At 33.4% G+C, this 17,483-nt stretch overlaps 1 protein-coding gene across 14 annotated transcripts in view; it reads right to left on the bottom strand.

Moving 5' to 3' along the window:
- The window catches only part of RIMS2 (regulating synaptic membrane exocytosis 2), a 304,062-nt gene that overhangs the window by 100,176 nt on the left and 186,403 nt on the right, over positions 1-17,483 (bottom strand). For 9 of the 14 annotated variants that reach the window (XM_005879299.2, XM_014550249.1, XM_014550250.1 and 6 more), the window contains one exon: positions 6,856-6,956. The exons of the other annotated variants lie outside the window; for them this stretch is intronic. In XM_005879299.2, coding sequence (XP_005879361.2) covers positions 6,856-6,956 — 101 coding nt within the window. The remainder of the gene's footprint in view (positions 1-6,855; positions 6,957-17,483) is intronic. 14 annotated transcript variants of the gene reach the window in all.

Below are 17,483 nucleotides of genomic sequence, written 5' to 3'. Positions count from 1 at the left end.
ACGTGTAAATATAATTATCTCTCTTTAAATTAAAGTTGAAGTACTATCAGCTTGCTAGAGAGTAGAAATGTTAAGAATAATTACTTGGGGTAGATAAAAAGTTGACTAAACTGATAGAAAGAAGACAACTCAAATAAATTTTTAGACTTAAAATTATCATTAATTTTTACACTTTTCTTCTCTTTCTACCCACATATTTTTAGGATTACCTTCAATATCTAATAGATTGTTGATGGAAAAAAATATAGGCCTGAACCCCCAAGGACTTTGGTATGAGCGCTTATCTGTTGGAAACAATTTAACAGTTTTTCTTTTCCCATCATCATCATCATCATCATCATCAACACCATCATATTACAGCTAACATTTAATTATTCCTTATTATATTCCAAACTTTGATTAAGAGTTATACGTATATATAAATGGATTTAACCCTGAAAACAATCCTATGAGGTAGCTACTAGGATCACCATGTCCAATAGAATAAGAAATCTAGGCACAATGATGTTAATTAACTTGCCCAAGGTCATATAAATAGTCACAGAAGTAAGATTTGAACTCTGGCAGTTGGTTCCAGAGTCCACACTTTTAATACTACTCTGCAGTCTATATTTAATCATAATCACTGAAAATAAGCTGAAGAGTAATGAACAAAACTGCCTCTATATCTCTTTTACTGTCACGTAGATTTCAGAAGCTGTGCTGTGAATGTGGTTGCTGCTATGGTTACAGTAATGCCCACCAATAGCAAGAAGTTAAACTTGCAACAGCTATTCCTCCCTTGATATATTGATCATCCCTTCCTTTAGTTATCTCAAAGATAAATCAAGAAATTATATAAATCCATATGGAAAATTTTTAGTTACTTTTTAATTCTAGTTTTGTGAATTTAATGAATGAGAAGTCTACTTTCACAAACATGAATAAGAAAAAAACCTCAGAAGAGAGAAAATAGGATATAAAGTCTTTTAAAATATGACCTTATCTAGTTTTTCATTCAATCCATGACTCACTTTTAATTAGCACTTGTCGATTTTGTAGGTGAGACTAAAGGTTTTAAAATCAGGTCATGATAAAGATTAGCCCTAATATCTCTTGTGCTTCTAGGACCATATTATAACTCTTAATAGTTTAATTATCTAGATTTTAAAATCTAGTTTCATTTCTCTTCATAAATAAACTTGGTAAAGGAACAACCTTGGAATGATGTAAAAAAGTACATAGCAGGCGACTAATTAAAGGCGTGGAGGCTGGGTTCTCTTGAGATTTTGCTACAGAACATGAAGCTATCTGATGGCAGGGTTGTGCAGAAATAAACACAACAGCAGAAAAATTTTACTAAGTAGAATTGAAGCTTAGAAATCCTGGTGCGGCCACTAAGATTGATTGGTAAGGTTTCTTGACCTGGTTTGGGCTGAAAACTATGAGTAGGTGATCTTAATTCTTATTTTAAAAAACTGAAACCTTTCTGCTGGATACCTGGCTAGACTGAGTCCAGCAGGAATTTTTCTGAAAATCTGAATCCTACCTCTGTTCATGAAACAGTAGACAACCTATTCCAAAAAAGGACGCTTCATTACTTCTAAGGGACATCTTAAGCTAATCCTGCAGGACCTGGGTTATGGAGCTCACTCCTATGAGAATTCTCCACTTCTATTCATCAGATGGTTCGGTCTAACATTGGCACCATGGTGTCTGTTTTATGTGAATATCAGGGTCTCTTGGCAGCTTGAGAACTGAGGCTGCAGTAGATTTCTCTCCAGGGGCACTAGCCCAGCTCACCCAGAACGTTGTTGGAAGGTGTCATATGCTACCAGCAACTCAACTTTGCCGCTTAGGCAAATATTTTTCTCTCTCTAACATTTTATTTCAATCACTGCTATAAAATTATAGCATATCTTTCATTTCTTCACTTTTATAAATGCCTGTATTTTCATGTGTCTTCTTAGTAATTTGTATAAAGCCATCCAATCTACATTTTAAAATTTGCTTTATATAAATTTAGTCTTTTGGTTTTTCAGATCGGTTTATGTCACCGCTAATAAGGAGTACTGCACTTCTTGTTAAATCCCCATACCCACATGTGTACCTGTTAACCACTTCACAAGCGCCAGGCATGTTTAATATCAACCGTGGTAACATAATTACTCAATTTCAGTAATTTAGTTTGTAATTTCTCATCACATATTATGTTCCACTCTCCTTTTATTTTTTTAAATCTCCATATCCCTCGAAGATTCACAGATTCTTTCCCCTAAATTTGATTTTTCCTTTTAGATCTACGTTGCTTGAATCTTTTTGAGACTAAAGGAAACATTCAGTAATAATTGAGTTACACTGAAATCCTTTTAATTAGTTCAATTATTTCTTTACCATATCCTTTGACCTCATCATATTAATTTCTGGTGCCTATTTGACGTTATTATAAAATAATAATAATAACTAATATTAGCTACACCATTTATTGAGCATTCTACTAAATGCTAAACCAGGGGTCCTCAAACTACGGCCCGCGGGCCACATGCGGCCCTCCGAAAACATTTATTCGGCCCGCCGGGTGTTTTTGCCGCCGCTGTGTGCATAGGAATTTGTTCATAGTTTTTTTTTAAACTACAGTCCGGCCCTCCCACGTTCTGAGGGACAGTGAACTGGCCCCCTGTTTAAAAAGTCTGAGGACCCCTGGCTGCTAAACCATTGATACACATACTCTCATTTCACCCTAATCACTGCCCTGTGAAACAGATCTCAAAGTCTTGTTTAATAAATTTTAAAAACCTATCCAAAGTCACCCAGGTGGCGTTTGCTTGACTCCAAGCTACACTTATGTACTGCTGGGACACTGTGATGATACCGAAGTCTAAACATCATACCTATAAACAGCCACTCCTACTGAGCCCCAACCTGTCTCCTCTCCCCTCTCTGATGTCCCTACTGGCTGTGTTTTGAAAGTCAATGTAAAGCACTTAAGGTTGGCATTTAATGTGTATTCTCAGTGTTGAGAGGAGACTAAGGTCTAATAAAGGGGGCAGCTCAGTTAACGGTGGCTATCTACTTGCCCCAAACACTTTGTCTTTACCTGTTTAAATTTTTGGTATATTGATATGGCCTACAATTCAATCATGTGAGTTTTATTGTTATTTCCAGGATGTGTGTTTTTTAGAAAAAAACACATAAAACTATTTGTGTGTTGTTTTATGCATATTTTAATGTAAATTAGTTTGATTGCTTTCCTTCTAACATGCCTCTGAAATTGATAAATAGCCCTTAAAAGACAAAGAGCCTGGGTGAAAAGGTGACAGTGCCTAGGATGGGGTATGCACCTGTCCTTCCTTTTGCTACATCGTTGTCTGATCCCACAGAGGTAACCTAATATATGAGATTATGGGTTGAATGAATTAGCATGGATTTATGGTCCACCTTGAAAAGTTCTAAGCAATTTAGGGCTATACTACTTAATTCTAAAGAAGTAAATAAGAACTCAGAAAGTAATAATCTAAGTGCTATAATGGGGTTAGATATTTTTGTGACGATTCTGTGGGAATATTATTGCCATTTTATATAGGGCACGGGTTCTACAGAGAAATAGGCTTTGAGTTCCAAATAAATACTGTATCAATGAATTGTATAGCAGTCTCTGTTGAAATGTTATGGACTACCCTTTTAAAAACAGTTTCTGAGATCATTTTAAAATATCAGATATGGCTAATGTAAAAAGTAAAAATCATATTTAAATAAAATGATCAAATCCCCCATATCAATTTGCAGATATACTATCCTCATGGTTTGATTTTCAATTATTGCTAATTATATTAATTAACCATTATATAACTCCCAGAAGGGTAGTTGGTCTATGCTGAATTATAATTTGTTCTGTTAAATTTAATAGACAAATTCCATTTTTCTGAACCAATGAACAGCAGAGAATGTTGGTTTTATAGAACAAATAAAAGCTGATCTTTGAACATCTGCCAAGAGTAGAACAGATAAGGAGAATGCAATAGACATGCAAGGGTGCATTGGCTACACAGTTAAATTCTGTTTTGAGGGGGGAAAAACCAAGAAATCATCCACTGATTAAATAGAAATCATATCTGCAAATGCCTTTTGCTGTTCTTATTAAATACAGATGCTCTGCTTTTTATTTCCTAATATACTTAAAATATTCTTAGGATGACAGTAACAATAGGTATTTCTCTAGAGATGCTTGCCTGGTGAGTTATTAAAGAGATTTTTAGAAAATTAATAAGCGTTGCTTACAAACTATCAGTCAGAAGCTTGCAAATTGCAGGGAGGCAATGCCATGTAAAATGTGGAGGGTGTAGTTAAAAAAGAAACTTCGCTAACACTTGATGACATCACATCAACGCTCCTTGACAGCTTCACTGGCATTTCGGGAACACAGCTCAGGAGGACAGCATGTGCTCAACATGTCAGAGGCTTCGGATGCAATCTCAGATATCTCAAATTTGAAAAGCAGGTTAGCTACAAATAATACTTTCCATGACTTAGTGGCCATGTAAATTTGGATAGATTACATAAACTTTCTATATCTTTGTTTCCTCATCTGTTAAATGATTTTTTTCAAGAATTAGATCTAATGTATTAAATGTACTTAGCTCAAAACAAACTTTTAATTGGCACTTGTTATCAAAATAAGGAAGAAAAGAATGAAAATATAACGCTAAATATCCATAATTAAAAAGAATGCTGTTGAGAATTTTAATCTAAGGAACTGTTAGTAGGGAAATTAATAATAACCAAATCTATATGTGCTCTTAACTGATGAAGAACCATCAATAATTATAGAGAATTACATCCTGAAAGTCCTCAGGTGATGCTGATTCTCCAGGAAAACCATTTGAAAACCACTGCCACAGAAGATGTTTAGGAAATTATATTGCTTAGTATAATTAGTCCTTTGCCAAGACTTACATTTTTTCTAGCCTACAATAAATAGTGTCAAAGTTATGTAAGCTTGAAGCCTCAGACATTCATTTATTTATATATTGGAATGGAATCAAAACTTGTTTTTCTGAAAAATATTTTGAGTCATGCCTATAGTACTCTTTAGTCAATCCTCCTATAAGAAATTCCTGTCATGTAGCCACAGTAATTATCATTGCGATTGCTTTTAAGGGACTTGTTTCTATTGCATTTAACTATGTAAATCATACAACCAACCCCGTTTCTCTTTCTGCCTTTGCTGCTTGTTGGGAAGCTCATGGTCAAAGTAGGAGCTCCACACAGGGCAGGTATATAAGATCTCACATTGCATTTTGCTCACAAACTTTATCTTGTCTTGTCTTGACTTCATTTTCTCCTGACACTCATTTCTTCATTGACAACACTATTGAAAGTATTATACGTATTTTTAAAAATTACCTACATTCCTGAAGTATCGTGGGGTATAAACAGGCAAATAAAATAAATCTGTGTTATCTGAAGACATGTCTACGAAAGTTTTAATATCCTATTTTATTAGGACTTCATGCCTTGGTCTTATATGAAATGAATTAGAGATTAGAGCATAACAGAGGCCACATAAGATCAGGTCTATCTATATAGCCCAAGGAAGAAATATAAAAAAAATACCTGGGAAGGCAGAGCTATCACTTCTGATATCAAGTTCAAAAGGTTAGGGATGTATCTGAAATATACCATTACAAAACTATTTTCTGTGAAATTCACCAAACCTATTTCAAGTTATTCATACTTTTATTTTAGAGAACAATTTCTAGAAGTTTAGAACCCAATGAGTAAAGGCAAGGCTATTTTTGTTTGTCTTAAGTTTACCTCTCTTGGCTTTAGGCTGTGCCATTTCCAGCACACCAGAATTTTGTGATGAACAATCTTATGTTCACTGTGTCAGTATTTGAGGAAGAGATTGTGGCTTGAAAGATGATGTTGCTGTAAGAATCTCTGCCTCTTCTAGGTTATAAAGTGGAGAATCTAGAAACTCCTTCTACTTATCACATATGCACATGTTTACTTAAGTCTTGACTTTACCAAAGAATGGAGTATAATGGGAGAAACTGAAGGTTTAAAAGGTAAATATAAAATATATGTAAGTATATAAAAATCCAAACTGCTTTTCTCTATCACACAGATAAACCAAAATATGACATGATTGCAATGATTAAATTACCAAATCATAGAATACATATTAACTAAATGTTATGAGTAAGGTTTGTGATTTTCATTCCTTTATTAACTCTTAAATAGGTACGTTAGAACAAATTTTTCCATGACTTTGGCCATTAATGATATCATGAACTTTAAAATATTTTGAAAATATAAAGGCAATGAAGAGCAAGAGCAATGAAATACTTTTTTCCTACCTTGGTAAACCTCATACCTCAACTTATTCCCAAAAAGTAGTTTAAAAAGACTATTGCTAAAAAACCTTTTGAACTCCTTACACCACCTCATGAGTATGTATTTTTGTCTAATACCTCATTTATAAACCAGATTCAGTTAAAATATTATAAAATCAAAAAATTCCATTTGTGTGTAGGAAAACAGTAAGAAGATAATAGTTCTTAAACATTTTGAGGGTGTTAGAACCTTTATAGGTTTTATAAAATGAAAAATTCTAAAATAATTATTTTTCAGACCATCTATGAGTTTCATTCCTTTAATATCCTATATTATAAAATTATTTTTTAAAAATATAAGACAAATTCTATACCTAAAAGTCGGTATACACATATATAATAAATTTCAGCATTTAATAATATCATGGGGCTATTGAATTATATGTTCATGTCTGACTAATCTGCATTCAGCTGTTTAAAAGAATCTAATAGTTTCATATGATTGATTATTTTACAACTTTTAAAAAGAAAAATGTCTTGCCTTTGAATGGTAATCCTGTTCCAGTCTGGGATCTGATCCGGCTACCTGTTTGTATTTGTTAATTTTCATTTGGCGATTTCTCTCCTCTATATCCATAGCACCTATCGAGTAGAAAAAAACCCATAAAATTAATGTTCAGGTCTTATTTGTGAGCCCTAGTTACAGGACGTATAAAAGAAGAATTGCTAGGCTGATATATTACTGTCATTTAAGGTAATATATACAAATTAAATTTATTATTTTTAGGTATATTTAAAGTATGCAATTTTGCAAATAAAAGCATGATTATGAAATATATTAAATAATTTTAATCTGAAGAAAATGTAAATGAATTTAAACAAAAGACAAACAAATCTTCACTAGATAGAAAACACTTTCTGGTACATGTAGGTCAAGGAATATAGATTTGACAGCACATAAATTTGACAATTGTACTATTAAAAAAGCTTTGGATTATAATACATCAAGACTTGATTTATTTACTGGAGAAAAGTTGTAAGTTTAATTGGTTTCAAATACAATTTTACAATTGGGCTAATTTAACAAGATTAGCCCATGTATTAAAACAGGTTGCCCTAGCATACATGTGGATGCAGTTATCAATATATTTTGAACTTGAATTTTCAAGAACTGGGATCAAGAAAGAAGCACTGAGAATACTACTACTCAGAAGAAATCATGACAGTAAAGGCACAGAGTATTACTGAAGTCATTTCAGAAAAAGAAAAAAAGTGAGGTGAGAGAGCGAGATGGTAAGCTTTTAAAATGAGATTAATGCCCTCTACAATAGGTAGACACATCAAGACACATCAGTCAGGGGGAGTCTTTAAAAACTTTTGTTAGGACAAGAACTACGTTCTGTTAGCAAATTTTAGCAAATATAAAGAAAGTGCTTCAAAAGTATATTTGTGATTTTTATTAGACATTTTATAGGAAAACTAGAGGCCCAATGCGCGAAAATTGTGCAAGGGGCTCAGCCCCTGCCATGGCCGCGGTGGCTGCCTTGGCCCCCGCCGCCACGATGGCCAGGGCCCCCGCCTGCCGTGGCTTTGTCCGGAAGGTCGTCCAAAAGGACGTCTGGTCTAATTAGCATATTACACTTTTATTATTAAAGATTCCATTTCTCAAGTAAAAAAAACAAATAAAAACAAAATCTCAATTGTATACTACAAATTTTCAAACTGGGAAAAATAATCATAGCTTAGTAGGCTGGTAACTATAATAAAATGTTGTCAAGTAAATGCACGTGCACTGAGTGTAGGTAGGAATGTAAACACATTCATACATACCCCTTGCTTAAGATCATAAGTTTAAACTGCAATAAAGATATCTGGATAAAATGTGCCTGTTTAAAGGTAGGCATTTTCATATTCATTCTTAAAAAATTTATATATCCGATAGTTCTTGATAGTAACAAATTTTAAGCAGAAATCAATTAATTAAATAATATAAAGAGGGGAAAAAGTTTCAAAGAGGACTAAGAAAATCTTAAAGAAAGTAATGTATAAAGACTTTACATTATATGACCTTTAAGTATAACAGCAAATTTAAATCAACTATTCAATAAAGTGAGGCAATCAGTTCATTTTAAGAGATACATTTTAATAAAAATTTGAAAATTGATTATGCTATGTGTCAAATTATAAAATAGGAATCAACATATCATGTTAACATCAACTGAATGACACATAACATCAATTGAGTGCCTCTATGACATGAATGTGAAATATAGTCAAGTATCATATCTATTAATTGATTAAAATGCAAGTTTAGAATTGTTTGTACCTCAGGAGATATTCTCAAGATATAAGATAAAACTTGTTTATTTTATCCAAGAGCAAGGGATGCCACCCAGGCATCGAAAAATATGTATACTGAAAAAATATTAACTACATTGAGAGTTTGGGAAGTTTTTTTTTAGAATGTTTCATTTTGATATTATAGTTTGAAAATAGTATTTTAAATATGAATAGCACCAACTGACAAAAGTTTAAATACAATTTATATATACATATATACATACACATACATACAAATCCATACACACACACATACAAATATATGACTTTTCTGGTATTTAGACTATTTTCTGAACATCAACCTCTGATGAAGCTACATTAGATTCTTTCTGATTACTAGGTAGTATGGGTTATATGCTGGAGGAGCTAGCAAATGTTTTCTGTAAAGGGCCCAACAGTAAATATCCTAGGCTTTGCATACCGTATGACTTCTGTCAAAACTCTGCCACTGTAACATTAAGGCAGCTACAGACAATGCATACACAAAAGAATTCAGCTGTACTCTAATGAAACCTTATTTACAAACCAGGCAGCAGGCTGGATTTGATCTGTGGGCCACAGTTTGTGGGACCCCTGTGTTAAAGTATATTGGTTTAATATTGCTTAGTAATGGTTTAGAGATTTTGTAGAATCGGGGTTTTATGATGATCTTATCACTTACATTTAACAGATAACTGGGAGGTATAAGAGAGATACTAATCTGTAAATAGAGTTTGCATCTTAACCTCTCAAATGTGTTCTCAACTAAATTCCAATCTCAAACACATCTCTCAGCTCTGGACTCAATCATCATCTATAGATGGTCCTAAATGGAAAAATACTGTTAGAGCCTTAACCGATGTAATATCAAGGGACCACCTTAGAGAATATATAGTCAGCAAACTTGGGTAAATATACATGTAACTTACAACTTAAAATTCTCCTATGATGCTAATCCTTAGGAGAGTAACCCCACATGCCTGTTAGGCTCAGATGACGTTTTCCATTCCATTTCCTTTCTACATGTCATCAACCTATTCCCATAAAGAAAACACTCCACAAACAATAATATCTTTGGAGAAGAATGTATCCTATTGATAACGAGATCCATCATAAAACATTCTTCACCAGCAAGTTCATTTTTCTTTGCTGGTCTTCTTTCCTAAGGAAAAATGACCTAGAAATAATATTTTCAACAACATTATTTTGGTTTCAACCAAACTCAGTCTTCTTTTTTCTTTCCCTGAGGAATGAAAAAGCAATTTAGAGAAATCATTGCAAGAAAAAGAGCTGTTCATTCTCTGGCTGGGGGATGAAATACATAATTTCTAAACTTTCAGCTCTGATGTCCAATGCTGTACTTATAGAAAAGGAAAATAAGTGAAATTGTTAAAGAGCAGGTTTTTGTTCACTATCCTATCTTTCAGATTTACACTGCAAATGTGCATACAAAAGGTCCTAAAAATTCTACAATAAAGAATAATCATTTGATCACAGAATCTACTCCCTCACCTAGTATCTATTAATATCTTGCTATAACAATGGCAAAAATACATGGTGGGGAATACAGGCTTACAAGTTTAGAGGGTAAATTTATCTAGGATTTTCTAAAATTCACATTCTTATATGTGTTAACACTACATTTATTACAAAAGACATATTAGTACTTTCATTTGAGTCTTTAATTTGAGCATGCTAAAAATTAGTCATTATATGTTCAGCATCAAATGTCAAAGCCTTTTCAAATGATAATAAAAGTGATTGAGAAGTTAATGGGACAATCACATTTCTTGGACAAAGCAATTTACAATGAAAGTTTGCATATATTTGTTGAGGAAATAATCTATTTAAGTGTATTAAATTATAATATTCAAACTGTTTGATTGGCTTTCCTAATAATGCTAATTTAAATTATAAAAGGCTTTGTTTTTTCCACTCTAAATATTTTAAGGCAGGTAACAAAAAGAAAAATCAAATGTAGATATGCTGAAATTCATAAATCTCTCAAAATGTTCTTCTCAAATTGGAAACATCAGTCCATTCTATGTCACATAATTTTAAAAAACCAATATTTTGTTGATTCTGATTTAATGTGTTTTCTAAAATCATATCACATATTTGGTATCTATTTACTTTGGTATATATACGCCATTTAAGAGTTTTATTTGTTCTTAAGTCAATAAGCTTAAACCAATCAATGGTTATTTTAAACTTAAAAAAAGACTACTTAATGTGTCTAGAAAGTTAAAGTCATATGCATAATGTTGTTAAAACAATCAAGTTAAAATATTTAGTTCTGGGTGAATTTTGTATCCAGACATGAAGTAGAAAATGGGCAGATTAACAAGTAGTAAGCCAGTGGTTGTTTAGGTTTCACTTCCAACGTGTGCCACAAAAATCAGACACGTTCAGGGAGCTCTGTAGTACACTCCACACAGAATTAGTCTTGTTTGCTTTACCAACACACACATACGGCTTTTGCGGTCCCAAAGCAGCTTTATGCCCCAAATTCTTTGAAGTGGGGACACCGATTTGGAAGTGATTTCACAATGAGGCTGAACAGTAGTGATCAGAAGATGACATTTGTGATCTTAAATGAAATGCTCAAATCTGGGGATCTCAAGAGAGAAATCTCTTAAACCTAATACCAACGCTCCAAGAAAGAACTCTAAAATTCAGAAAAATATGAGTGAACCTATAATCACAGACATCATGGAAGTCTAAGCTTATGAATCTTACTGAAATCCAGAAACTACATCAGTTAGTACCCCACATTTTCATAGCTGATTTAATAAGTTTTAAACATCCTTCCTTCTCCCCTACCCATCCTTTTCTATCTCTAGGTAAATACATAGTGTCAGCTTAAAGAAAAAGTTTTCCTTTAACTAAGATAAAAAAAATTTATCATGAGAGTTTCTGAGGAAAATAACCCTATCTGTAATTCCTTTTTCTTTGTTTTTTTTTTTTGTCTTCACAAAACTAAGATGTGCCTCTAAACAATCTGAGATTAGAAAACAAATTTATGTTATTATATTTAAAAATAATATATCGAGAATTTGTAAAATGATCAATAAATGTTAGCATTTTATAATTGGATTTATTATAAATTTTAACCTTTTAAAAGATCATGTTAAATTTGTTTTCCAATTAAATTTAAGAATTAAAAGCATTTGTGCAGTATTAAGTTTTGATTAATAATGAAGGATTTCCAACAAAAACTTTTGTTGAACTATTTGAATTGATCACACTATTAAGTGTATCCTTAACAAATCTAATTGATTTGCATAAAACATATTTATAATAAATGTAATCTGAACATAAGACAAAATATTATCTGTAACATTTTTCTGACTGAAACTACAAAAGTATACTACTTACATAGCAGAAGCATATTTTAAAAATTAAGTATTTCTTGCCAAACCATTGAGGAGGAAAAAAATTACATTTGATAACTATCCTATTGAATCTTTTTTTTCTATTTTACTTATTTATTTTTCTTTATTGACTAAGGTATTACATATGTGCCCTTATCCCCCCATCCCCCCCCTTTATGCCCTCAGCCCCTGGTGTCTGTGTCCATTGGTTAGGCCCATATGCATGCATACAAGTCCTTTGGTTGATCTCTCCCCCTTACCCCCACCCTCCCCTACCTTATTGAATCTTACTTTACAAACTTTTCTTCTAAGAAAATACAATGTGGAAAAGGCACAAAACAAAACAAAACAAGATTCCAGGCAATAATAATGAGATTGACAGAAATAAGATATTCCAAATGAACAGTTAAAAGGGCCAAATTCATGTAGTTACCATTTAGGTGAGTGCCAAGTTAAATGCAATGAAGAAAAATATAAAATCAGTGTATGCTGCTATTGGCTCATTTAGAGGTGACAGTTACACAGGAGGACACATGGCTATTTATGTTTATTTTCTAGATTCAGTAGCGTAGACTATAAAAACAACTTACTGATGTTTTTCCATAGTCACAGGAATAAGAATAGAAATTGCTGAAATGACTCATTAAATAGGTATGAATCTAATATTTTGTCAAGTTATAATCTTATTTTCAAAGGCAGTGCAATTCAGAAAGAAAATACTGTCCTTGATTTTACTGAATATCTTATTTTTTCAATATCTAATAACTATAAAAATTATTTTTCAGATTGACAGCCATATATTAGCTTTTGACATGTTTTCCCATGTACCTGATATACAATGCTAAAAAGTAAATTACTTCAAAATACAATATATTTGGTACTGTGTATCAAGAGACTTTTACAGTGGTCATATTTTTTAACCTGAAATTCTACTCCCAAGGATCTTTCCTAAATAAATAAATCAGTGTGCAAAGATGTACATACCAGTACATTCATTGTACCGTTGCCTGATAATAATGAAGGCTTGGGAAAAGGAACTCTAAATGTCTAATAACAGGGAATTAGTTAATTGTACTTATAGAATATCTACAGAATACTATGCAACCATGAAAAATGATGAGTGTAGTGTGCATGTACGTTCACATATGAAAATTACATAAAGACATTGCAAATAAATTCTAAAACAGATTAAATGATAGATATAGTACTATCGTTTATAAACCTTACTTTAAAAAAACTATTCATAAAATATATATGTTCATAACCTATGCAAAGACAAAGAGATAGAATGGAAAAGATTTAAGGCTTATACATCAGAGTGTTAGCATTTATTACCAGTTATTGGAAGTAAGTATAAACACGATTGTTTTTTTATTTGGGTTAAGATAGAGCTTATGAAACATCCACAATGATTATACCTTATTCAACTGAAAAATGTTATTTTAAAAAAATCACAAAATGTAATGATTATGTGAAATATGACAAATTATCCAGTTTGAAAACCTTATATTTTTGTTATAATAAAAAATGCTTTGAAAATAAATGTTAAATAATTTTTAAAATGCAAATGTGCAATCATTTATTACTTAATTTACCTTAAGTACAAAAAGTGACCTGGCATGTTATAAGATTTTCCATATTATTTTTTCAGATGTGGAACTTAAGAAACTACACAAGAAACTACTTTAAGATTATTTCTTCACAATCACTTGCCTATAATGAATTTTCTGATATTTTACACTAAACTTTATTATATACTAGAACTTAATAAAAAGTACACGGTGTTAGCTAAATTATTTGTTAAAAACAGATGTAATACAGAGAATAACAAATATTGGAACAAGTTAAATTGAGAAGTATGGAAATAAGTTTGTGAAAAATGATAAATTATGTGCCAAATTATATCCATACTAGTACTGGAGCAAACAGAAGCATTTGCTTTTAAAGTGTAAACAACCTTGCCCTGGCCGGTTTGCTCAGTGGATAGAGCGTTGGCCTGTAGACCAAAGGATCCTGGGTTCAAGGGCAAGTACCTTGATTGCAGGCTCCTCCCTGGCCTGGGCCCTGGTCATGGCTTGTGCAGGAGGCAACCAATCGATGTGCTTCTCTCATATCGGTGTTTCTCTCTGTCTTTCCCTCCCTCTTCCACTTTCTCTAAAAATCAATGGGAAAATATCCTGGGGTGAGGATTAACAAAATAAATAAATAATGAAGTGTGAACAACCCTAACTGTGTAATTAAGATACACCAATTTTGAGGGATACTTATTTCCAAATTGATTAATTTTGAGGAATTTTTAACAGTGGTCATTAGAAACGGACATATCTGGAACGAGAGAAAATAGATTTGATTTTCTTTGTAAGGTGTTTGCTTATAAAATTATCTTTCTCTGCTCTCAGGAATGCAGGAAAAGTGAACTTCATATGTGCATAAGCGAGACATGAAATTAAATGAAACACAAAAGCTCTAGAAACTTACAAAACTGTTCCACTACCCTGAGGCTCATAGTTATGAGCTATAGTCTTTTGAATGATGTTCTCAACCTTAACAATCTGTTTTAGATATTTAGGCTACCTGTTATTCTTTATAGCTGTCTGCTATTTCTCTAACTCGCTGCCATATTCTTTTAATAATACTTCAAAAGAGATGTTACAAATTTCATAGACTACTTCCACTAGAGTACAAAGAAACATATTCAAACTACGTTAGGGCATATATTTAGTAGTACTTGGGTAATCTATAAAAACAACTCATTTTCAATAATTTTTCAAGCCAGATTTATAAAGGCATAATTAACATAAATCAAAATTCACTGTACTTAGGTGCGACGTTCTATGACATCGGGCAAATGTACAGAGTTCTGCAACCTCACCACAATCAAGACATAGAGTATGAGTCACCCTCAAGTGTTCCTCGTGCTGCTCAGCTGGCAGTCCTCCCCTGCCTGCCAGCCCACATACCCACTGATCACCAGATTCTGCTAACTTTTCCTTTTTCTTCAATCATGTCTTTGGACTAGAATTTTATTGAGTGAGGCATAGAAAATGAAATGTAACACAGCTATAAAAAGTACAGTTAAAACCTTGTGTTCTAGAATTTAATATTAGATGTTCCTGCACAATTAAGTTCTTACAAATAATCCTCTGTCCATGCCAGGAATTGTGCTGAGAGCTGTACATGTGTTGTGATGATGTCACATAATCAGCAAAACTGTATGTGATGGGACTTATTATTTTCTCAATTACTACTGATTAGAAAGTTTATTTAAAGTCATAAAATAAATGGCTGAGATTGTCTGTCCTCTAAAACTTAGCATCTGAAATATTTATACATGAAATATCTCTCTTCTGTCTCTCACAGACACAGACATACACACATACCACACACAGACCAACACCACCATCACCACCACACTACACTCTTATTTAAATCTTTTTCCAGTGTCCTCTCTTTTAACATTTCCTTCTCTTTTTTTTTTTTGAGTTACATCTCCTCTTTGGTCAATTGTGTGTGTGTGTGTGTGTGTGTGTGTAATGCTTCAACTTATTTCCCTATGAGCCCAAACTTAGACTATATTAGGGCTGTTTGTAATCTTTAATATTCTTTTCAGAGATTCCATCTGATTCTCATTCCTTTACTCTGAATTGGCCTATCGACCTCCTTCACATTCTGCTTGTCACCTATAACTGTATTTTGCCCATAAGTTATGCCACATAATTAATTAATCCAATTACTTTTACTTATTGTTTTGCTTTTTCATTAAACTGTGCCTTTTACACAATTAATTCCATTCCTCATCCTTACTCTCACATCCTGCATACCATCCCCTCAAGCCTTCATACAGACTGATAAAAAGAAACAACCTTCTCTTTAGTTAAATTACAACCTAATTTCAATTCTCTTGAAAATCATCCCTAAAGTAGCATTATTCATGCTAACTTACCCTCTTTCACATGAAACTAATTTATCTTTCATTACAACCTGTTTATATAGTTTTCTTTCTTTCCTTCTTTTTGTTAATCCTCACCGAAGATATTTTTCTTTTTTTAAAAAACATATTTTATTGATTTTCTACAGAGAGGAAGGGAGAGGGATAGAGAGTTAGAAACATCAATGACAGAGAAACATTGATCGGCTGCCTCCTGCACCCTCCCTATTGGGTATGTGCCCACAACCAAGGTACATGCCCTTGACCGGAATTGAACCTGGGACCCTTGAGTCCACAGGCCGATGCTCTATCCACTGAGCCAAACCAGTTAGGGCCGAAGGTATTTTTCCCATTGATTTTTAGAGAGAGTGGAAGGGAGGGAGGGAGCAGGAGAGAGAGAAAAACATCAATGTAAGAGTCACATCGATTACTTGCCTCCCACACACGTATCTGGGCCAGGGATTGAACCTGCAACCCAGGCAAGTGCCTTTGACCTGGAATCAAACCCCCTGGGCCCCTCAGTGGGCAGGAGGGCACTCTAACTACTTAGCATACTGGCCAGGGCCACAATGTTTTCTTTATAGATACTTGATTACTCACCTGACTTTTAATATATGTACCCTTTCCTTAGAGTCAAAAGATTTTAAAAAAATCTTTTTATCATAACTTAACTAGCATCCAGAGCTACACTTTATTCATTCACCTCTCTACAAATCTTCTTTTAATTGATTTTAGAGAGAGGAACGGGGGGTGAGGGGGGGAGACAGACAGAGAGAGAGAGAGAGAGAGAGAGAGAGAGAAACATAATTCATTGCTTCACTTATTTATGCATTCATTGGTTGGTTCTCGTATGTGCCCTGACAGGATTGGGGATGACGCTCTAACCAACTGAGCTACCTGGCCAGGGCCACTACAAATCTTAACTATTTAAAACTCTTATCTGTCACCAATACTTTAATGCATTTTCAGAAAAATATTTATAGCCCAAATTATTCTCCTCTTCTGAACTTTAATGCCCTTGCTTTATCTTCTGTTTATTGATCTTTATGGATAATTTGCATAGCTGGTTTCTTCTTATTCTTTGGTTTAATTAAAATATGACCTCTTTAGAAAAAACTTACTGGATTACTCTATTTAAAAGAACTCCTTCCCTACCCAAGTCATAATAGGCTACATAAGGATTTTTTAAAATTTTATTTTATTGTTTAAAGTATTACAAATAGTACATATGTCTCCTTTTTCCCCCCATTAACTTTCCCTCGCCCCCCCCCCCTACTCCTCGGCACAAATATCACTTATAAATATCTACACTTATCTTGACCCTGGCTGGTGTGACTCAACTGTTACAATATCGGTCTGTGGGCACCAAAGGGTCTAGGGTTCAATTCCCAGTCAAGGGCAGGTACCTGGGTTGCAGGTTCAACCCCCAGCCCCAGTCAGGGTAAATGTGGGAAGCAACCAATCCATGTGTCTCTCTCACATCGATGCTTCTGTTTCCCTCTCTCTCTCCCCCTGTCCCTCCCTCCCTCCCTCCCTCCCGCCCTCCCT

The sequence above is a fragment of the Myotis brandtii genome, unplaced genomic scaffold, assembly GCF_000412655.1.
Source record: "Myotis brandtii unplaced genomic scaffold, ASM41265v1 scaffold59, whole genome shotgun sequence".
NCBI lineage: Eukaryota > Metazoa > Chordata > Mammalia > Chiroptera > Vespertilionidae > Myotis > Myotis brandtii.
Note: the sequence above shows the minus strand (reverse complement) of the source record. Positions and strands in the feature narration are given on the sequence as shown.